Here is a 22,888-nt window from a genome sequence, read left to right on the forward strand (position 1 = left end):
CAGGCGCCGCGACCGACAGGGGCGGGGCGAAGGGCGTCCTCGTGGCCGGCCGGCGGAAGGCCTTCCGGGGTCGTGTCCTTCCGCTTCCGGTCGGGGCTGAGGGGGACGGGAGGCCGCCGGCCGCCGCCATGGGGAAGTCGGATTTCCTGAGCCCCAAGGCCATCGCCAACCGCATCAAGTCCAAGGGGCTGCAGAAGCTGCGCTGGTACTGCCAGATGTGCCAGAAGCAGTGCCGGGATGAGGTGAGCCGGGGCTGCGGGGCCGGGCAGGGGAGCTGGGGCGCAGCGGGCGGGGAGGCGAGACCAGGGGGCTGGGCCTGGGCCTTAGCTAGGGTAGCGGCCCCTGGCTGGGGTAGGGGGCTGTGCCGGGGGGAGGCGGGCTCGGAGACCCATGAGGGCGGCGCAGGGCCAGGGCGCGCCCCCCTCCCCCCACGCCTGGGGCGGGCTCGGCTCGTCGCTGTCCTCGGCGAAGCGCTAATGGGAGCTCGGTGCCGTCGAGCACGGGAAGGGGGGCGTCGCTCTCCGCAGCAGCCTGGTGCAAACACAGCCCCTGTCGAACGGGGGGTGCTCAAACTCGGGGTCGCAAGGTGGTTACATGCGGGTCGCCAGCTCCCCTTAAATTAAATCCCTGTATTTATAAGGGGGGTTACAGTCAGAGGCTTCCTTTGTGAAAGGGTCACCAGTGTAAAAAAAAAAAAGTTTGAAACCCACTGCGGTTGAAAGACTAGTAATAAAGACTTACATGTGTCTGTAGCAAAGGAAGAGTCTTTTACATAACTAATCTTTTTTCTTTTGCCTAAATCAGTGCTAATCCATATCAGAGGAGGCTATACATTCAAATACAATTCAGTGAACTAAACAAGATCCGTTTTAAGTCAATACGCTGCATTATAATAATCCAAACAAAACAAATTAATAAAGTACACTGGATAAGATTTAATTCTTTTGCTTGACATTTGTTTCACATGCCTTTGAAAAACAACTGTAAGTGTATTAATAGAGTGAAAGGCTGATTTCTGCTGCAGCTTTTGCAAGTATTACTGTCCTCTGATGAGATGTGTTTATTAAATTCTTCTAGTAATAATCTTGACAATTTCACAATAACATACTAGTGCACTAGATTTTCTCTCTTCTTTGGTAGAGGTCATCAGTATCACAAATACTTGGACAAATTGGGGCATTAGTAGTCCTTTCCACTTTCATAGTTGTAGCACTGATCTCTAGCAAATCTGTTAGAACTTGTAATGAGCTTTTTCTTCACTTGTGACACTTTTCAGAGTAGCGGCCGTGTTAGTCTGTATCCGGAAAAAGAAAAGGACTACTTATGGCACCTTAGAGGCTAACAAATTTATTTGAGCATAAGCTTTCGTGAGCTACAGCGACACTGACATTCTGCCTGTGTGTTCTGCCCCAAACGTACAAGTCCCATATCACTTTGTTTATTGAACGCAGACCATGTGCTTAATGCTGAACAGAACATAGGATGATAACCCCTGCCCGTACATGCTTTCAGGCTGCTATGGACACTCAGTACCTTATGATCAAGCTCTTGGGTCCCAAAGTGACAAATACTTATGCATATACTCAGTAGGACTAATCAGGTGAGGAAGGTAACCGCTTTGTTGTTATATCTTCAGAATCGGGACCTAAAGGCTTGATCCTAACGTGCTGAGCGCCCATAACTTACATTGAAATCAAGGGAAAATGCAGGCTCTCAACCTGCCCCTCAGGACCAGACCATAAAAATACATCAGGATAATGAGCATCAGCTGACTGGGAAATAGAATAATCGAATAGCAGTGCAGCATTATTAAAAATAACATCTCTTATGCAAGAGGAGAGTTAAAACTAGGTAGGCATCACAGAAGAATTGTTTTAAGCAATTTAAAAGAGAAGAGCATAGATTCTTGCTACGTTGGAATGGAGAGGGCATTCTGGGCATAAAGGACCATTTGAAAAAAGGGAGTGGCTGGTGTGCAGGCGATGTGTTGGTAAAGCCAAGGGAATCTCCTTTCACTGTAACAGTAATAAGGCTTATGACAAACATTTCACACTCCAGAAGCAGGAGTCATACAGTTGCTGCCTTAGCTCTGTTCTCCCACATTAGCTGCACTATGCGATGATGGTATTACCAGGGGTGTGTCAGTTTTATTTTTTAAAACTCTAACTTAGGTTTTCTTGGTGTTTAAAATGTCAGTTTACTGACTTCTGTAAGTCAACATAATGTTTATCTTTTATTTTACAGAATGGCTTCAAATGTCATTGTATGTCCGAATCCCACCAGAGACAGCTGCTACTTGCTTCTGAAGATCCTCAACAATTCATGGATTATTTTTCAGAGTTAGTTTCTCAAACTTCCCCACATAGGCCTTGATCCTGCAATCGAATCTGGGTGGTTGCATCCTTGTGCCCTCTTGGACTCCCACTGAAGCAGCTGAATTTTGATGAATTTTAAAATTTTACTGTAGTGTTACTTGCTAGATATTTTTAAAACAGCAGTATGAAAAGGGAGCAGCGCAGAAGTAAGGGTGGCAATACTGCAACTCCCCCCCACCTCCTTTTGGGTCAAACCCCTACAGTTGTAACATAGTGAAATTATGTTTTCAGATATTTAAATCTGAAAATTTATGATTTTAAAAATCCTATGATCATGAAATTGACCAAAATGGACCATGAATTTGTAAGGGCCCTGGTTATATAGTAAGAAAATGTCACCTGGTAGAAGTTACTATTATTATTAATTTGTATTATCGCAGTGCCTGGGGTCCATAGTCATGGACCAGGACCCAGTTGTGCTAGGTGCTCTGGAAACACAGAACAAAAAGACAGTCCCTGTCCCAAAGAGCTTACAATCTAAGATAAGAGACGACAGGTAGCTACAGACAGACAGGGAAGTACAAGGAAACAAGGGGACAGTATTTGTCAGCATGATAGGCAGTGCTTTCAGCACATGAGCTGTGTAATTGTCAAGGTTTTTTTAGTCATCATAGCAAAGGAGAGTTTTGAGGAGTGATTTGGAAGTGGATAAAAGGGTAGCTTTGCTGATGTTTATGGGAGGTGCCTCCCATTTGTGAAGGACAGCATGGGAGAAAGCACAGAAGTACTTATTTGAAAACTTAAGTGTGTGATGGAGGTTGGCATCATAGGCTGATTGGAGGTGAGTGTCAAAAGCTCAACAGAGAATGAGAGATGATGGAGATTGATTGTAAAGGGCCTAGAAAGTGACAACAAGTAGCGTATGTTTGATGCAGTGGAGAAGGGGAGATAGTGGAAGGATCCAAACAGAGGTGTGACATGGGCAAAGGGACGGATTAGGGAAATTATCTTAGCAACAGCATTCTGAACGGTTACAAATGGGGGAAGAGTGCCTTTGTCAAGACCAGTGAAAAGGATGTAGCAGTAATGAGATGTGAGATAATGAGAGTTTGAATGAGTGTTTTAGTTGTGTGGGTGGATAGGAAAAGCCATATCTTAGACAAGTTATGCAGAAAGAATCAGCCATATAAGGACATAACCTGGATGTGAGTACACAGTGAGAGCTCCAAATCCAGGATGACATTCAGGTTATGGGCTTGAGTGGCTGGCAGAATGGTGGTGGTGTCCACAGTGATCAAGAAAAGAGGTAGCAGGGAGGGCTTGCAGAGGGGAAGATTATGAGCTCTGTTTTAGCCAAGTTGAGCTTGAGCTGTAGGCTAGGCAGCCAAAGGAATTGTCAGAGAGAGATTTTAGTTGAGACAGAAGGAGGCAGGTCTGGAGCAGAGAGGTAGATCTGTGAGTTGTTGGCATAGAAATGGTAGCTGAATTTGTGTTACTGATGAGATTGTCCAGAGATAAGATAGAAAAGAGGATCAGCGACAGAGCACTGTGGAAAAGTTGGAGGGAGGATGAGGAGGATCCTCTGAAGGATGCACTGAAGGAGCAATAAGTGAGGTTGGAGGAGAACCCTGCAAGGACAGAGTCACAGAAACCAAGGAAGGACAAGATTTCAAAAAGAAGAGCGTAGCTGATGTCAAAGGCAGCTGACAGGTCAAGGAGGATAAAGGGTATGTCTACACTGCACACGCTTTATGGTGGCATATAAAGTATATACACTGCACTCCCATCGCCCCCAGCACAGACAGAAATAGCATTGTAGATGGTGAGGAACTGATTAGGTGAGTGGAGTAAAGTCATGCCTGAACCCTTTGGGTATGTACTCTACGTGGCTATCTACACACCCAAGTAGCGCCTCTCCTGTTTTCACTGCTATTTTTAGTAGTATAGTGTCCTGCTGCTAGAGTCTTTCCCTGCCACGGGGAAAGGCTGCAGCCGTGGGGTAAGGCGCTGGCAGGGGAAGGCAGCTGGGAAAGGCTCTGGCAGCTCCCCATTGCCAGAGCCTTTCTTCGTTGCAGGGAGCTGTTGGAGCCTTCCACTGACACATGTAGCTACACTCCTCAGTGTACTGCATCGTGTAGTTCTGTATACCTTGCACGCCACCACCTGTGGTGTGCAGAGTAGACGTAGCCAAAGTGTATGTGAGTACACTGACACGTTTGCCCAATTGTATAAATACAGGCACACACGCTGTGTATATAGACTTATGTAGGTGTGTAGAGTGATACACATATGATATCATATTTTAAAATGTTCCAGTGAAAGAGGAAATGGATTATCTGAATCTGGTGATATTCTTTTGAACTGAATACACCTCTTTATTTTGTAAATATTTTTCCGTTGTCATTTATAATGCTTTTACAGTTGCGTAGCATTTGCATTTATTTAAATAGTCTCCTTTGTATTCCATCAGGGAATTCCGAAATGATTTCTTAGAACTGCTCAGGAGACGATTTGGTAAATATTTTGATTATTTTTGTTAATAACCCTGTATAGTTCAATAACAAAAATTCACATCAGTTTCTCCCCAGTTAAATACAAATGGACTTGTATTTACAGTAATATATTTTCCTTTTAGGAACGAAAAGAGTCCACAATAATATTGTATACAATGAATATATCAGCCATCGAGAGCACATCCACATGAATGCCACGCAGTGGGAAACCCTAACTGACTTTACTAAATGGTTAGGGAGAGAAGGTAATTTTATTTCCTATAAGAAATGATTAATTACTGGCAATGCAGTCACTCAATAATCAATAAAACCTGCTGATTAGTGCAAAATACTGAAAATCTATAAGAAGTATGCATATACATTTATTGTACTCCCATCAGTGCCACATAAATAGTGGTACATGTGATAAATTTCAAACCTTATGCTAACTTCTGAGGCTTTTCCTGCTTCATCTGCGCTCTGCCCACTAATCCACATCCACTGGAACTACTACTGAACTCGGATCAACTTTCAACAGCTGCCATTTAAAACAACAACGAACTATTAAAGAAGTATTCCCTCCAAATATAGAATTGCTCCACAAATTAAGATGGCTTGAGGCCCTGAGTAGTCAATATTAATTCCTGAACTTCTGAAAGGTTTGAGGCTTGATATCTACAATAATAGATTTTCTGGTAAATGTGCATATAGAGAAAATATGGCCTGGTGTGAAGGTTTGAGTGGCACTCATTGTAATGACCTGTGTGATTAACGTGGCCAAAGCAAACTCATTCTAATAAAATTACAAGTGTGAGTAATTAGAACTCATTCTAGTAAAATTTATGCTATGGCACACCATTCTGTATGTGTAGTTATATATGTATGTATTTTTGTTTTGTCCTTGTTGAAAAAAGCATTTCCATTCCCATATTTTATTAAACAAAGGGAGCTTATGTACTTATGTCACTGTTAGCTACACTGACCTATTTCAAAGTAAATCTGATTAGCTGAAAAAAAGATTATGCTTAAGATAGTTTAAAAGCAGTAATTCAAGAATAGTACATGGAGAAATTGTGTGCTACAGGTAATCAATACATCGATACACTAAATACAATCTATGATGCATGTCTTGGCATTTACTTATTCCATAAACATAATTTCTTAAATGTAAGCATTTTTTTTTTTAGTTTGGTTTTGGTAGTAACTGTTGAAACATGATCTATGTTTGTTTTTTAAGGCTTCTGCAAAGTGGATGAGACTCCTAAAGGCTGGTATATCCAGTATATTGATCGGGACCCAGAAACTATCCGTAGACAACAAGAACAAGAGAAGAAGAAGAAACAAGACCTTGATGATGAAGAAAAAACTGCTAAATTCATTGAAGAGCAAGTTAGGAGAGGCTTGGAGGGGAAAGAACAGGTGAGAAGATATTATATATACCAATCTTCACGTTCAGAAGTGATCTTATTAAATATTTAATTTAATCCACATAGGACTGCTCTGTCAAATCTTCCAATGGAATCTCATCTGCAGTTACTTAGCTGTGATACAAATGGTCAGTCTTCACGCTCCAGGTTACAGGTCAATCACCAGCTGGGGTTAGGGAGGAATTTTCCCCAGGTAACTAATGCTGGATTGGTAACATGTATCATGGGTTCTTTGCTTTTGTATTTTTTTTTTTTTTTTTTTTTTTTTGTCTCTTCTGAACCATGAGGGATAGGCCAGGGGTTCTCAACCTTTTTCTTGCTGAGGCCCCCAGGGCCTGGCAGGGGAAGAGCGGGAGCCTGAGTGGGGGGGAACCCTTGAGCATAGGCATAGTTTTACCTCTATTTGGGGGGGGGCAAGGGCTGACTGGGCTCGAGCCAGCTCCACACAGCAAGGTCCAGAGAGGGAGCAGTTATATGGAAGACCAAGATGTTTCATTCATTGGCCAGATTTACATTTCTGGTGTGAGGGGAAACAGAAACAGCTCTTTGGGGGAGGGATTGCCACTTTATGCAGTGCCCAGCACCATGGGACCTGACCTAGATGCTGTTGTGATACAAATATTCTAGTAATCCCAAACTTCTAATGATCTCAGCTACGCTAGAGCTTCTTCAGAAGGTTCAGTTGGAGTCCTACAACCAACCAGCTACAGCAGCATTTTGTAGCCTAACACATTGGACCCTCCATTTGAGTATCAGGTGCTGTGTTCAATCGCACTGGCAAATTAGGTAGGTGGGTGGCTGGCCCTTCTAGTCTCCATTCCCTCCGAAAGGCAAGTTTTGGAATTAGTTCCTATGTCCATACAAGAAGCATTCTACCTTTAATGAGGAAAATGTTATTCTTATAGCTCCAGAAACCTTTCTGTTCAAGGTAAGTTCCTCTTTCCACAATTCCTGGAAAATAGTTCTCCCTTCATTTAGCTCTAACCCTTGGAAGATTGTGTCATTACTAGAGCTCTAAAGACATATCTCCAACATATACAATTTTACCCTGTTCATCTTTTTCTATCCAAAATGCCAATCCCTTAGGACCTCAGGCTGCTGCAGGCACGTCGTAAAAATCCCGCACCAGTTAGCCTCCTGGGCTTCTGGGAGACTATTCACAGAAGTCTCTAGAGGCATTGTGGGGATGTGGGGAATGTATGAGTCTTATCTGAGGACACAATAAGTTTCCATTCCTCTTCATTCCATTCCTTCCTTTTGATAGGAGGGTGTCTGTGATGGGGTGTCTGCACCACACTGGCAGAAAAGCGGTTAAAAGCAGCCCTAGGGAGGCTGTGCAGGAGGCAGCCAATCACAGAAGGGCTTATGGGAGCAGCCAGTCAGGGCCGGGTTGGCCCATATAAGAAGGGCTGCAGAACAGAGCAGGGTCAGTCACTCCCTGGAGCTTGAGAAGGGAGGAGGAGTGGCTGCCTTGCAGGCAGAGGACAGCAAGCACCCTGGACCACGTAGTGCTGTAGGCAGAGACCCAGAGAACTAAAGGCAGCTCCTGGCAGGCTGCAGGGATCTGCAGATTGAGGCCCTGATGCAAGGGCAAAGAGGGTGCTGGAGTCACTGAAGGAAGTGGCTAGATAATGGACTGCAGGTCCCCCCGAAAGGAGGGGAACATGGAGTGTCTCACAGCCAGAGGGCAGTGTCACTGAAGAGGACGCTGCGGTCATGGGAGTGACGTGGGACCAGGAACAGAGGTGACAGCAGTCGAGACACCACCAGAAGAGGGTACAGCACTAATTCCCTGGACAGCTAGCAGGCACTGCAGTGGTGAGGCATGCCCCGTCACAGTGTCCTATCAAGGTCCCTCACCAAAGGCTCTTAAGCAAAGTAAGCTGTCATGGGATAAGAGGGAAGGTCCTCTCCTGGATTTGTAACTGGTTAAAAGATAGGAAACAAAGGGTAGGAATAAATGGTCAGTTTTCAGAATGGAGAGCGGTAAACAGTGGTGTCCCCCAGGGTTCTGTACTGCGACCAGTTCTATTCAACATATTCATAAATGATCTGGAAAAACAGGTAAACAGTGACGTGGCAAAATTTGCAGATGATACAAAACTACTCAAGAAAGTTAAGTCCCAGGCAAACTGCGAAAAGCTACAAAAGGATCTCTCAAAACCGTGCGACTGAGCAACAAAATGGCAGATGAAATTCAATGTTGATAAATGCAAAGCAATACACATTGGAAAACATAATCCCAACTATACATATAAAATGATGGGGTCTAAATTAGCTTTTACCACTCAAGAAAGAGATCTTGGCATCCTTGTGGATAGTTTTCTGAAAACATCCACTCAGTGTGCAGCGGCAGTCAAAAAAGAGAACAGAATGTTGGGAATTGTTGAGAAAGGGATAGATAATAAGACAGAAAATATCATATTGCCTTTGTATATATCCATGGTACGCCTACATCTTGAATACTGCATGCATATGTGGTCGCCCCAGCTCAAAAAAAGATATATTGGAATTGGAAAAGGTTCAGAAAAGGGCAACAAAAATGATTAGGGGTATGGAATGGCTTCTGTATGAGGAGAGATTAATAAGACTGGGACTTTTCAGCTTGGAAAAGAGACGACTGAGGGGGGATATGATAGAGGTCTATAAAATCATGACTGGTGTGGAGAAAGTAAATAAGGAAGTGTTATTTACTCCTCATTACTCAAGAACGAGGGGTCACCAAATGAAATTAATAGGCAGCAGGTTTAAAATAGACAAAAGGAAGTATTTCTTCACACAACACACAGTCAACCTTTGGAACTCTTTGTCAAAGGATGTTGTGAAGTCCAAGACTATACCAGGGTTCAAAAAAGAACTAGATAAATTCATGGAGGATAGGTCAATCAATGGCTCTTAGCCAGGATGGGCAGGGATGGTGTCCCTAGCCTCTGTTTGCCAGAAGCTGGGAGTGGGCGACAGGGCGTGGATCACTTGATGATTACCTGTTCATTCCCTTGAGGGCACCTGGTATTGGCCACTGTCGGAAGACAAGATACTGGGCTAGATGGACCTTTGGTCTGACCCCGTATGGCTGTTCTTATGTCACTGGGTTCGTTCCCAGGTAACTCCTTAGTTTATAAATATCTCACTTTCTATTGGGGATTTTCTATTTCTGCCTATTATTGTACTGTAATAATTGAACTTCTGATGGTTTGAGTTGAAGGACAGCTCAGCCCTGGAGCCTCCAGCAACAGTATCTGAATTCCACTTGTGGGAGGCATTAGCCCACGAGTACTGGAAGGAACTTGCTAACCGAAGGAAAATTATCATGTAAACGTTTCTCATTCTCAAGAGATTAGCTACTAAAATCTTCTTTGAATTTAAATGGGAGGGAAAAGCAAGATAGTGATCAAAGTGACAGGACTTTTAAGGCCCGATCTTACATGACCTTCTAATTGCAAAATAACAAATGTTTTAGATCATCAAAAGTTTGGGAAACCAAATTCCAGAGATGAAAAGTAATTTTCTTTAGTACAGTGCTGTATTCTAGAGGACTTTTTCTTTGGCATGGTTCCAGGTCTCATTAACCTATTGATGCATGGGATTGAAACTTGCAGTTTTAATTCCAGGTATCCATAGGTAAATTTTAAACAGCATTAAAATAAGTATTTTTCCTAGTTTAATATTCGAGTATACTGGCTTATTGTATGGGGGAAGCAGTAGATATGATATATTTTGATTTAGTAGGGCTTTTAACACAGTCCCACATGATATTCTCATAAGCAAACTAGGGAAATGTGATCTAGATGAAATTACTATAAAGTGGGTGCACAACTGATTGAAAGACTGTACTCCAGTGGTCCCAAAATGTGGGGCACCTCCCCCCCCAGTGGGCATGGAGGAATGTTTGGGGGGGCGGGGCTTGGATTAGCCCCCATGGGGGTTAGGAAGGGAGCAGCACCATGCCCCAGACCAGCTCTGCCCTCAGCCTTGCTCCTCCACCAGGTTCCATTCAGCCCCCAGTCCTGCTCTGCCTCCAGGCTGAGCTCCACCTTTCACTCGCTCTCCACCCCCAGCCCAGTTCTACCCTCATTCCCTCTCTGCCCTCGACCAGTGCCGTCTCTAACCCCAGCCCCAGTTCACCTTCAGCACACACTCCGCTGCTGAGGAAGCCATGGCTATGCAGTAATGGAGGGGGGACCCGGACCCATTCCAGTTTTGGTAAGGTGGTAGTGGAGGGCGGGGGGGTGTGACTGAAAATATTTGAGCGCCATGGCTGTACTCAAAGCATAGTTATCAGTGGTTTGCAGTGAAACTGGGGGTGTGTATCTAGTGGGATCCCACAGGGGTCTGTCCTGGGTCTGGTACTATTCAGTATTTTCATTAATGACTTGGATAATGGAGTGTAAAGTATGCTTATAAAATTTACAGTTGACACCAAGCTGGGAGGGGTTGAAGTACTTTGGAGGGCAGGATTAGAATTCAAAATGACCATGGCAAATCAGAGAATTGATCTGAAATCAGCAAGATGAAATTCAATAAAGACAAAGGCAAAGTACTACACTTAGGAAGGAAAAATCAAATGTACAAGTACAAAATGGGGAATAACTGGCTAAATGGTAGTACTGCAGAGAAGGATCTGGCAATAAAAGGGATCACAAATGGAATATGAGTCAACAATATGATGCACTTGAGAAAAAGGTAAATATAATTCTGGGGTGTATTAACAGGGATGTTATGTAGAAGACACAATCATTCACTCGATGTGGCACTGGGGAGGCCTCAGCTGGAATATTGTGTTCAGTTTTAGTTGATTTGGAAGATTTAGATTAGATATTAGGAAAACGTTTCTAATTACAAGAATGGTTAAGTACTCGACTAGATTACCAAGGGAGGTTGTGGAAACCCGATCATGGGAGAACATGGTCAGGGATGGCCTCGGTTCTTGCCTCATCACAGGGGGATGGACAAGATGGCTTCTTGAGATCCTTTCCGTCCCTGCGTTGCTATGATTCATTGAACCTGCAGTGCCTCAAAATAGGGAAGAGTCTCATCATTTCTGTATCATTTGGAAAGCCTGTCTCTCTGTATAGCCGTGTTGGCTCAGGAAGAAATAGGGCTATTAATAAAAGGCAACTTTCCTTTCCTATTGGAGACAGTCTGTTTCAGATGATATCTATATAGAGAATCTTAATTGGAAAATTCTGCACAGGGGTCTATAACAAGATGTCTTCTAGTCCTGATCCTCCTAACTGGTCAGGCCAGAGTGGCTAGTTTGGTAACCTTATAATAGCTGTAAAAATTGAGCTAGTTAAAGATCCCCAGCAATGATATCACGTCAGTTGTTTATTCAACCCTTGAAGTTTGTTTTATTTTTCTTTGGCAGGAAAAGCCTGTCTATACTGAACTAAACAGAGAAAATGATGAAGAGAAAGGTAACTGGACTTTTAATATGCATGTTTAGAATTTATGGAGGATATTTGTGATCTAGGATTAAAGCAGTGGACTGAGCATTGACGCTTAGCATTGGTAAAGTGCTTTAAGGTCACAGATGAAAATCACTATAGAAGAGCAAAGTATTCTTCTTACTGTATAAAGCAGTTCATTTTAAAGGATGAGCCAAAACATTTGAATAGTAAATCTTTCTGTATTTGTGTTGCTTCTAATTTGCAATTCTTCGCTGTAACACCCTTAAATACAGTTAGATGTGAAGGATAGAAATAGAGTAACATCTCTTTATTTTTTTAGTTGCATTTAATTTAAACAAAGGAGCAAGTACTTCAGTAGCAGCATCGTCTAAAACAAGGTGAGGAAAAGACACAAGCATCCCATTCTGTTTGTGTCCTATCTTATTGTTTGTATTATGGTAGCACCCACAATGCGCTAAGTGTTGTTCACATGTACAGCGAGACAGTTCTTGCCCTAAAGAGCATGCAGTCTATTTCCTGGTCCTGCTGTGTTATACAGAAGGCCAGACTAGATTATCTAGTGGTCTCTTCTGGCTTTAAACTCTATGAATCTATTGGCCTGGTGGGTGGAGCCCCATGGAAATCAGTGGGCTTCCTCGCATCCACTGACTAGGAGCCAGATGCAGGATCAGCTCCTAAGAAGACAAGCAACATATGAAAAGTCAGATAAAGGGCTAAAATATACAATCAAAAATATTTAAATGAGCATCCAATATCCCAGCTGCCTTTCTACTTATCCACTACTAGTTGGCTAATTTAGTCTTGTAAACCCATGTTTGACTACTGTGGCCAATTGCCTTCAATGCATTTTCCTGATCAGCATTCAGGAAGGTGAATCCAAATAAATCTTTTTAAACTTCATTGAGTTTCGGTGTAACCACAAGCAGTGCAAGACAAAGGGATCAATAATATAAGCAATGTTGATAAGAAGTTACAGCAGTCTGTGAAAACATTTGGCTAGCAAGAAACCATCCTTTCTCATAGGACAATATTGTAATTAAACATATCACAGGTAAAATGAAAGCTCTCTTCTCATCACAGGGGAAGCTTCTAGATAAGATATCTGATGTGAGCTATGCGAGATAGAAAATTAGACTATAAACTGGTTCAATATAATAGAGGGATTTTAAGCTTTGAGGTATATTATAAATTACACCTAAAGATTCCACTCCCAGGTAGTGCTCAAGGTGATTACAGGATTTAAAATACAAACTTCCCTGAATAGATCTCCTGCAAGTAAGAAGTACTGTTCTGAGTGTTCTCCAGCTATTTGCTGGAATTAGTCTGTCTAGACCTCTGTGGAACTAGTAGGCCAAGTGACCTAAATTTCTCATGCCAAGTTAGAGATGCTCCCAGGCACAAGATTTCTGTAACATTAATGCAGAAGTAAAAGAGACTTGTAGAGAGTGTATCTAGACCATGATAACCTGCACTATTTTATTTTTAATTATCCTTAGCACTTATATAGCACTTTACATCTACAAAACACTGTTTGAACACAAGACAATAAACATTGTTACCAAAGCAAACAAACTGACTTCCTGCAAAATCAGAAATGATCTTTCGTAAAATCGGTCAAAAAAACGAAAAATTGCAGATTCAAAATAAACAAGAACGAATCCATATCCAGGAATAGGATCTTGATCACTCCGCTCACTGTCTGTAAACGCAGCAGCTTCCTACAGAGAAGCAAGAACATATGGCCCAATTCAATCTGAGAGGTTTTGTTAATGAACAGGCTTTTGTCCAGCTATTGTACCTCTGCCCACAGATAAATTTCTCCGTAGTGTGTGCTAGAAGAAACATTTTTGTACTAAAATGGTTGAAGCATCCATCTAAGTCTTGGACCAGTGGGTTGGTTTGACCATCAGATTGTTTGCCTCTTGGAGTTCCTGCAATCCAAACGCAAAAGTTGGTACAATTCGTGCCCCACAGATTATAATCCAATGCCTCGATCCTGCAAATTGATCTGCTCCTGTGTCCATACAGGTCCCCATTGAAATCTGGTGCAGGATTCATGTAGATTAAGTGGCGGGATTGAGGTCTAAAAGATCAGCTGCACCTCTGCACAGCCTGTTCTCCGGGGGCATCTCTGTAAAGGTGTCAGTTTAAGACTTCCCTGATAACCTGAAACTTCTATGCTTAAGCTTTGTACCGTTCGCTTTTTTAAAACATCATCTTAATCTAAACCCTCTTCCAGCAGTGTCCTTGGACCAAGTGCATTGAAGATGGTGGGAGGAGCAGGATCAGTTAAACGGAAAGAATCTGCTCACAGCTCAGGCCAATCAAAAGAGAAAAAGAAGAAATCTGCACTGGATGAGATCATGGAGGTACAGTGAGAATGTTACCTAGAGATCCATGCCTTTGTAATCCAAGTCTAAATCACTTAAGTGCAGTCTACTTGGGGCTACCTTTGAAAAGAACTTGAAGCTCCAGGTTGGGTGGAATTCAGCAGCTCACCACTTTACACGATCATCGTGGCTTATCCCACGTAATACCAATGCCTCCTATTCTACCCTGCTCTATTTAATTCTGGATGCAGATCAAGGGGTCTGGATTTTTCAAGTGACCTAGCTTAGTACATCTTTTATAAGAGAAGTTTTTTTTATTCTAGTCAAAAATTTATAAATGTCTAAAGAGAATTGTCTTTCATCTTAATGAAAAAGAGTCCCATTCAATTAGATCACATAATGGCAGAGAGCTAAAAAGCGACAAATTTTAAAAGTGCTTATATACTAATGCTAGAAGTCTAAATACTAAGATGGGTGAACTTAAGTGCCTGGTATTAAATGAGGATATTGATATAATAGGCATCTCAGAAACATGGTGGAATGGTGATCATCAATGGGGGACACAAATATTTTGTACCCTTGTATTAAGGAATGACAGAATTGGTCATGCTGGTTGGGGAGTGGCACTATATGGGAAAGAAAGCATAGAGTTAAATATAGTACAAATCTTAAATGAACCAAACTGTACTATAGAATCTCTATGGATAGAAATTCCATGGTTGAATAATAAGAATGTAGCAATGGGGATATATTTCTGACCAGGATGGTGATGGTGACTGTGAAATGCTCAGGGAGATCAGAGAGGCTATGCAAATAGAAAACTCAATAGTAATGGGGGATTTCAACTATCCCCATATTAACTGGGTACATGTCACCTCAGGATGGAATGCAGAGATAAAATTACTGGACATCATAAATGACTGCTTCTTGGAACAGCTAGTCCTGAAACCCACAAGAGGAGGGGCAATTTTTGATTTAGTACTAAGTGGAGCACAGGTTCTGGTCCGAGAGGTGGATATAGCTGAACCAATTGGTAACAGCAACCATAATATAATGATATTTAACATCCCTGTATGTGTGTGTGTCGGGAGGTGGGGAGGGGGTGTGCGCAAAATACCAAAGAAGCCTACTACAGAAGCATTTAATTTCAGAAAGGGGAACTACACAAAAATGAGGAAGCTAATTAAACAGAAATTTTAAAGTACAGTTCCAAAAGTGAAATGCATACAAACCGCATGGAAACTTTAAAAACCCCCACCATAATAAAGGTTCAACTTAAATATATACCCCAAATTAAGAAAATGTAGTAAGAGGACCAAAACAGTGCCACTACAGCTAAACAACAAAGTAGAAGAAGTTAAATTCTACTGAGAAAAATAGGAAGGAGTATAAACTCTGGCAAGTCAAGTGTAAAAGTATAATTAGGTGGGCCAAAAAAGAATTTGAAGAGCAACTAGCCAAAGACTCACAAACTAACAGCAAAAAAGTTAAGTACATCAGAAGCAGAAAGCCTGTCAAATAATCAGTGGGGCCACTGGATGATCAAGGTGCTAAAGGAGCACTCAAGGAAGATCAGGCCATTACGGAGAAACTAAATGAATTTTTTGCATCAGTCTTCACCACAGAAGAAGGATGTAAGGGAGATTCCCACACCTGAGCCATTCTTTTTCGGGGGCAAATCCCAGATTGTAGTGTCATTAGAGAAGGTTTTGAAATAAATTGATGATAACTTATTACTATTTAATTTAAGACCAGATGGTATAATACCTACTGCGCTAGATGGACTATTGGTGTAGTAAACACCTTCACTATTCTGTTTTGGTTTGATACCTAAGTGCATGGAACTTGTTCAGGTTTTTAGGGGGAGGTGGGAACCTTGCATTGATATGAAAGGCCAAAAAAAATTTGACTTTTTTTCTTCTGTAGTTTGAAGAAGAAAAGAAAAAAACAGCCCGAACAGATTACTGGTTGCAGCCTGTAAGTATCTGAATAACTACATAGTTATCAGGCCAAATTCTGCCTTCGGGAACGTGCACACAGCCCCTGCTGCTTTGCAACATATATAGATCCAAGAGCAGAATATGACCAAAAGTACATTTTTATTTTCCAAACAGAGAGATTATCATAAGTTAATTTCTCTCAGTTTGCAAATATCTCACTTTTCCTGGCTGCTGTGCAATATTTACTATGCTGAAACATTATACTTCAAATATTTAAGCTCCTTTATATAGTGATGGCTTACTTTGTAGTTAAAGGACAGGTGCATCTAGAGGTTATCTACATGCACTTTTAACAGGGTGTCTTTTCCCCACTCTAGTGGTCAGACTATATAGAGATTTAGTAGTAAGCTACAGCCTTTGAACTAACACAACTATGTCTTCCAGCTCAGGGAGATGAGGCTTAGGCTGTTAGATTCAAATGTCCTGGTCAGGCCTTGCTACCAGTGATCCAGAAGGGCTGCCTTGTAACACACTGAATTCAAATTTAAGTATATTTTGAGTCAGTGAGGGCAGGAGATGCCTTTGTGGTGGGGTTCCTGCCACAATGAAAGTTCTATAATGTCTTGTCTTAGAAGTGGCATTGCCTGCCTACACTACACAGCATAACATCAGTGTCTGCTTGTGGGGACAACTGGAGTTAAAAGCTACTTGTGATGTAAACACTGAGTTGAGAGTAAGTTGTTTTTGTTTGTGTATTAGCTTTTTCTCTTTCCTTTTTCCCCTTCTCCAGGAAATTGTTGTAAAAATTGTAACAAAAAAGCTTGGTGAGAAGTATCATAAGAAGAAAGCAGTTGTTAAGGTGAATCTACAGCATTTTATCTGATAAAAGTTTGTGAATAAAGTGATTGGACACAACCTAGTCCACAGCAACTAGAAAACATCTGTTTATTTGGTTGCTTATGGTGGTAGTGGTTGAACCCCAACTATCAGAATGAGGGCTTCCCTTTAACTTTCTCAGAGTTTACCAGATTCTCAGTTCCTTCTGGGCAGTGAGTGACTTGGGATTTATTGCAAATCAAAATAGATGCTTGTGGGCATCCACTCACCTCTTCATTCTTGATGACCATTTTTCCCTATTAAGTTTACTCTTGTTACTGTTTTCTTCAGACTCTGATTTCATCGATGAGTCTTTTTAGACCATACAGTCATCTTAAAGCTGTGTTGCTGGGGAGTGACCAAGAGCAGTGCAGGGTATTTCAGTCCTTGAGACTGAGTCAGTAATCTCTGTCCAGCATTGAAGTGTAAAAATCCCAGATAATCTTTGAAGGAGGGTCCCCTAAATTCACAAGTTCTTCAGTCTGGTGCGCCTTGCCTAATGGTCTGAAGTATCTCATCATCCTCTGAAGTAGCTAGCACTGGCCACTGTCAGAGACAGGATACTGCACTAGATAAACCATGGATCTGATCTAGCATGACAAAACGAATGGCTTACATTTTCAAAACTGAATAGTGATTTTGGATGCCCGATCTGAGACTCTTTAAAGTGGTCTGATTTTCAGAAGATCATTGTGGAGCATTTTCTAAAAATCAGGTCCATTTCAGACTTCTCAAGTTGGGCACCTGAAAACACTTGCCACTTTTGAAAATTTAGACCTATGTTCCTGAATCTACTTGCTATTAAGACTACTTTAAAAAAAAAAAAAGCAGAAAATCAAAGAATGATTGTGTTTTGTAATTACCCCGATGTATTTGCATCATTCATGTTACATGGCCATTTGCTTTTAATTCTCTTACCTGTATTTTTTTAATAAGAAAATAATCAAGTTATAGGTATCTTTCCCTTTTTAAAATAAATATATTTAATTTTCCATGACAGGAGGTAATTGACAAGTACACAGCAGTTGTAAAGATGATTGATTCTGGAGACAAACTGAAACTTGACCAGACACATCTAGAGACAGTAATACCGGCACCAGGTAAATTTATTTGCAAACCAGCTAGCAAAGCTGCATCTGATGGACTGACTTTCATTCTTTTGAGCTATAACTCATCAATTGTCACCTGAGGGTTATGAATGACAGGTGTCATTTTACTACTTTTGTTCCTGGCCAGCATTTCTTATCCACATTGTATTAAGATATTCCTGTCATGTACCAAGTATCCTCTGGTTGCTGTTGGTGCAAATATTGCATTTATTCTTTTTGGTGATTTCACAGAGCTTTCCAAGAGGAATTATGCTCCTTCTAAGAAGGATAGGAAGCATTTTTTGGTTTGACTAGATGAAAGCATCTCTCTTCAGCTGCCAGGAAGTATCTGTAGGAGTCTGCCAAAGAGCTTTACTGATTGTCCTCAATGATTCTTAGCATGCATTTTCCCTCCATATAATACATATTATACATATAGTAAAATGTAAGTGTATTGTTGAGGTATTTGTCACCTTAAAGTTTCCTCCATTGTCTGGAGTTTGTGATTGTAAGGTTATTTCTAGATATTGGGTTTTTGGCATTGATTTATTTATTTAGGAATAGTTTTATGATGGATGAGGGAGAAATTACAAGGACTTTGAAAAAACAAAATAAAAATGAAGACGTAAATATTGTAAGGTAATTGAAGCTTGCCAGGGCCCCCTAGAGATCCCTGTTAGTCATAAAGTGCTGGATTGTGGTGGTTCCTTCACAGGCTCTCCCCAAGATGGAGAGGATTCAAGGAAACTCTCCCCTCCTCTTGTGTACCTGCGCAGAGAGGTGCCCACAGTCAGTGCTGGGCTCCTGATAGTCAAGGACCAGGAAAGTCTGTCAGCAACAGTGAGGTACCCCAGAAGGGGAGTGATTCTAGAAGGAAGGTGATTCCTGCCCAAACATAAGGCCTAGCTGGAGAAGGAGGGTGAATGCTGCATCCTTGCAGAGGGTGTCAGAGCTCCCATTGCTACATACCTCACATGTGCACTTCTAGTGAATTATGACAAGCTTCTCTGTGCTGCTTTTCAGCCTACTTAGATAAACAGGCATCAGCAGCTTCCTAAAAGCAAAACAACCTTCATCTGTATCACTCAGGCATTTTAGGATCTAGCAGTCCCTGAAGAAAAGCTGAGCATTGCTTCCAAGGGAACAATGTCTTCTATAGTTCTTGTAGATACAGACTTCCCAAAGTGACTCTGGCCTGTGTTTTCAGGAGAGAGGGGCTTGATCAAAAGACACTAAGAGTTCCCTATGGGTAAAGTTCTTCCTGTTTACTGTTTCAGGAAAGAAAGTTCTGGTTTTAAATGGAGGTTACAGAGGAAATGAAGGCATCTTGGAATCTATAAATGAGAAGAACTTCTCAGCAGCAATAATCATTGAATCTGTATGTACATTTTCAATATATGTAATAATCTTTTATTCATAGCACTTTCCATCAGTAGATCTCAAAGCCCTTTACAAAGGGTGAATATCATTATTCCCCCTTTGCAAATGGGGAATCTGGGACACAGATTGGTGCTCAGGGTCACCCAGCCGGCCAATAGGAATAGAACCCAAATCCTTTAGGGTTCTAATCCACTGCCCTATCTACTGGGCCTCCTTATCTTTAAAAGACAATGGGATACTGAATTTACAAATTGAACTTTAAAGATAAATTTGTAAAATATTTAATAGGTTTAATTTAAATGTGGTCTGTTAAGGATACAATAACTTTTCAACTGACAAAGCAATACACTTAAAATGTATGTATGAAATAAGAGAATTATCTTACTGTATTTATCAAGCTGGCTTTTGTAGTTTGATGGATTTTGAATCCTTGTTGCTCATGCTACTTATAGTTAAGACTGTGTTTGCAGTTTTGTTACAAACCACCTTTCTCAATGGAAAATATTCTCTGGGCTGAGCCTTAGTGTACAAGGCCTTTTTTCTTTTGTATGAGTCCTATAAATCTCTAAAGAGAGATTTAAGGTTAAAGTCTGGCCCCACTGAAGTCAGTAAGAGTAGCTGTTGATTTCATGGGGCCAGAATTTCACTCAATGACTCTGTTTTGATGTCAGAGGGTAGTGGTTACTAAGTAAGTTAGAGACCTTTTTTTCTAGAGGTGTTTACATTGCTTCTTGTTTCAGAGCTCCTGCCAGCATCAGCACAGAAATAAGGATGGCAGGGTTTGGTATTGCCACCTTTTCTGTGCTGCTGCGTGCAGAGCTGGGCCCTCAGTCAGCAGCCACCTCTCTCCAGCCGCCCAGCTCTGAAGGCAGCAGCTCAGAGGTAAGGGTGACATGGTACGGCATTGCCACCCTTACTTCTGTGCTGCTGCTGGCAGGGCGCTGCCTTCAGAGCTGGGCGCCCAGCCGGCAGCCACCGCTCTCCGGCTGCCCAGCTCTGAAGGCAGCTCAGAAGTAAGGGTGGCAATACTGTGACCCCTCCCCCCCGCAACTCCCTTTTGGATCAGGACCCCCAATTTGAGAAATGCTGGTCTCCCCTGTGAATTCTGTGTGGTACAGGGTAAAAGCACACAAAAGACCAGATTTCACGGCGGGAGACCAGCTTTCACAGCACGTGACACGTTTTTCATGGCCGTGAATTTGGTAGGGCCCCACATATAACTTTCGTGTGCAGTTACTACTCTTGAACAGACAGCCAGCGTAACTGCCCGTGCATTTGGTCACTTTAACATATAACATAGGACCTGACATACTGGATCAAACCCTTGGTTCATCTAGTCCAGTATCCTGTCTCCAACTGGCCAGCGCCAGATGCTTCAGAGGAAAGGTACAAGAAGCTTACAGTTGCCAGATGTGGAGTAATCTTCTCCCCCCAAGCAGATCTCATTCGAATTCCTAATGGTTAGAGAGTGAAGCATGTAATTGTATATCCCTTCCAAAATTTACCATTAACTATTAAAACTGTGACTATTTCTGCCCATATAAATGTCCAGTTCCTCTTTAAATCTTGCTAACTAGTAAGTAATTCCATAATAATAATAATAATGTGCAGTCTTCTCAAAATCTGGCCTTTCACATTAATGCATTGCCCACAGTCGCTGAAGGATGAAAGTTGTACATTAGTTAAAAATCAATAAACAAATGAACACAGCAATGTGTAAAAATGCCAAAGTTTCTTTCATTTCCTGTGTGCTATTCACTTAATAGCTATCATTTTCTTAAACATGGCTAAGTGTGGACAGGTTTGATTTGATTCAGTTCAGCTATATTGTAATATTAACTATTTATTATGAGATTCAACAAGCAGAGTTCTCCCCTCCCCCCACCCTAATCTTTCTTGCAATTTATTCATCTGCAGGGGCCTTTAAAAGGACGGAGAATTGAAGGCATCCAATATGAAGACATTTCCAAACTCCTCTGAGACTCAAAGCAATGGGTCAAAGCTGACTCCTGGAAACATCAAATTGGTGTCCACTATGCAGACACACGAGACTCTACTATGTCAGAGTTTTTAATTTGTGTATATAGAAAAAACAACCTAGATTTATGTAAAGATCACTATAAATCTGTTAACATTTGTGAAAATCTTGTCTATGATTCTGTATCAAAGTTGTATTATGTTGTAATATTTTCATTTGTTTTTCTTTTCTAAGATTAGGGGATACCTGTGTGCCGGAATATTTTACTTACTGAACTATGTTAAATGTTTTATAAAATATCACCAGCTAGAAAGGGCCACTTGAGGCAGGTACTGTATGTAACGTAGCCTATAGTTTGCATAACATACTTCTGGATCTGCCGCCAAAACAAAATTCTGGCTTTAGAACAAGCAAAGAGATTAAAAGAAAAGCAGGAAGGCAGCAGTGCTGTAGGGGATTATTTTTCTGGGTTTTGATGATGTACATAAGAATGGTTTGGTTTATTAGTTTTAAAGTGAGTGCAATAAATTACAGCAAAACCTGCGTAATCAGTACTCTGCTAAACCGCACACCCAGTCAGGACCTGATCCTGGCATCCTCTGTGTTCCCATTAACTATCATGGTTGTACTTGCCTCTGTAGTGACTCCAAGATTTAACCCTTAATTGGCATGATTTATGGGGCAGTGCAGTTCTGTGAATGTGAGCAGTAAAGAAAAGGCACACCTAGTTGTCTGCTCGGTTAATAGAAATGAACTGATGGTTGTGCTGGCATAGATTCCCCAGGGCCTAGTCCTTTGTTCACTTTAATGCTGCTTTCCTGCTCTATTGTGGATCCTAAATGAGTCACTTTTCTTTGAATAGTTTTTAAAACGTGTAGCATTCTGTACAACACTTTTTTATTTTTAAAGCAATTTGTGGAATAAAAGCACATCTCTCTCAGCACAATGTATCCCTTAAAAGCCTCTGGATAATCAGTATTGTTGTCAACTGGTGCTCCCTAGTGGAATCAAGCCAAGAGTCCAGATGCATGTCTTGCTTTATTTGCTGAAATAGCTAAACTGCATAAACTACCATGGGAAGAGGATGAAACATTACATTTGGGCTGATATGCCTCTGATTAAATCTCATGTGTTCTTGGAACATGATATAGAAATGATCTTGACCCAGCTAAAATAGTTATGGAGAGCAAATCCACCTGTTGGATACAATTGGGTTTTTAGATGCACTTGTCTATGCTGATCCTCTCTTAGTAGTAGTTCTTTTGTAACACCTAGTCAAGACTGAGGCTCTGTTCTGCCAGGCACTGTACAGACCTAGGAAGACACAGCCCCCTAACTAGAAGAGCTTAAAATCAACTGAAGACAAGAAGGGAGGGAGGTGAGCAATAGGGGGTGAATGGGGAGGGTGGATGAGGGTAACTGGTAATAGTTACGTGGCTTTTTGTCATAACTTGATGGAGCTGAATCAGTGAAGTGACTGGGGATACCGGAGGGAGAGAGGTGGTGGACGGGAGGGAGAGAGGCATTTACATGAGTTTGGCTCAGGCTGGAGGGGAGGTTTTGGGGGTGGGGAGAGGCTGTGTAATTGGGTGAGAGGATGGAGGTGAGGAGCTAAAGGTGTGAATGTGGCTGGGCAGAAGGATGGGGTTGC

At 41.7% G+C, this 22,888-nt stretch overlaps 1 protein-coding gene across 2 annotated transcripts; it reads left to right on the forward strand.

The window, feature by feature from the left end:
- The first annotated feature begins 11 nt into the window (after positions 1-11).
- Positions 12-22,180, forward strand: KIN (Kin17 DNA and RNA binding protein). 2 transcript variants are annotated; one of them, XM_037889339.2, is made up of 13 exons: positions 12-242; positions 2,245-2,339; positions 4,786-4,829; positions 4,951-5,073; positions 6,045-6,226; positions 11,603-11,651; positions 11,965-12,022; positions 13,888-14,014; positions 15,902-15,952; positions 16,706-16,774; positions 17,792-17,891; positions 19,157-19,257; positions 21,177-22,180. In XM_037889339.2, the coding sequence occupies exons 1-13, from the start codon at positions 129-131 to the stop codon at positions 21,237-21,239; spliced, it is 1,176 nt and encodes a 391-aa protein (XP_037745267.1). In that variant the 5' UTR covers positions 12-128; the 3' UTR covers positions 21,240-22,180. The 2 variants fall into 2 exon arrangements, with proteins under 2 accessions (XP_037745267.1, XP_037745266.1); XM_037889338.2 differs by having other exon boundaries at positions 68-242; positions 13,885-14,014.
- The last annotated feature ends 708 nt before the right edge of the window (positions 22,181-22,888 follow it).

This window comes from Chelonia mydas, chromosome 1 (assembly GCF_015237465.2).
Source record: "Chelonia mydas isolate rCheMyd1 chromosome 1, rCheMyd1.pri.v2, whole genome shotgun sequence".
NCBI lineage: Eukaryota > Metazoa > Chordata > Testudines > Cheloniidae > Chelonia > Chelonia mydas.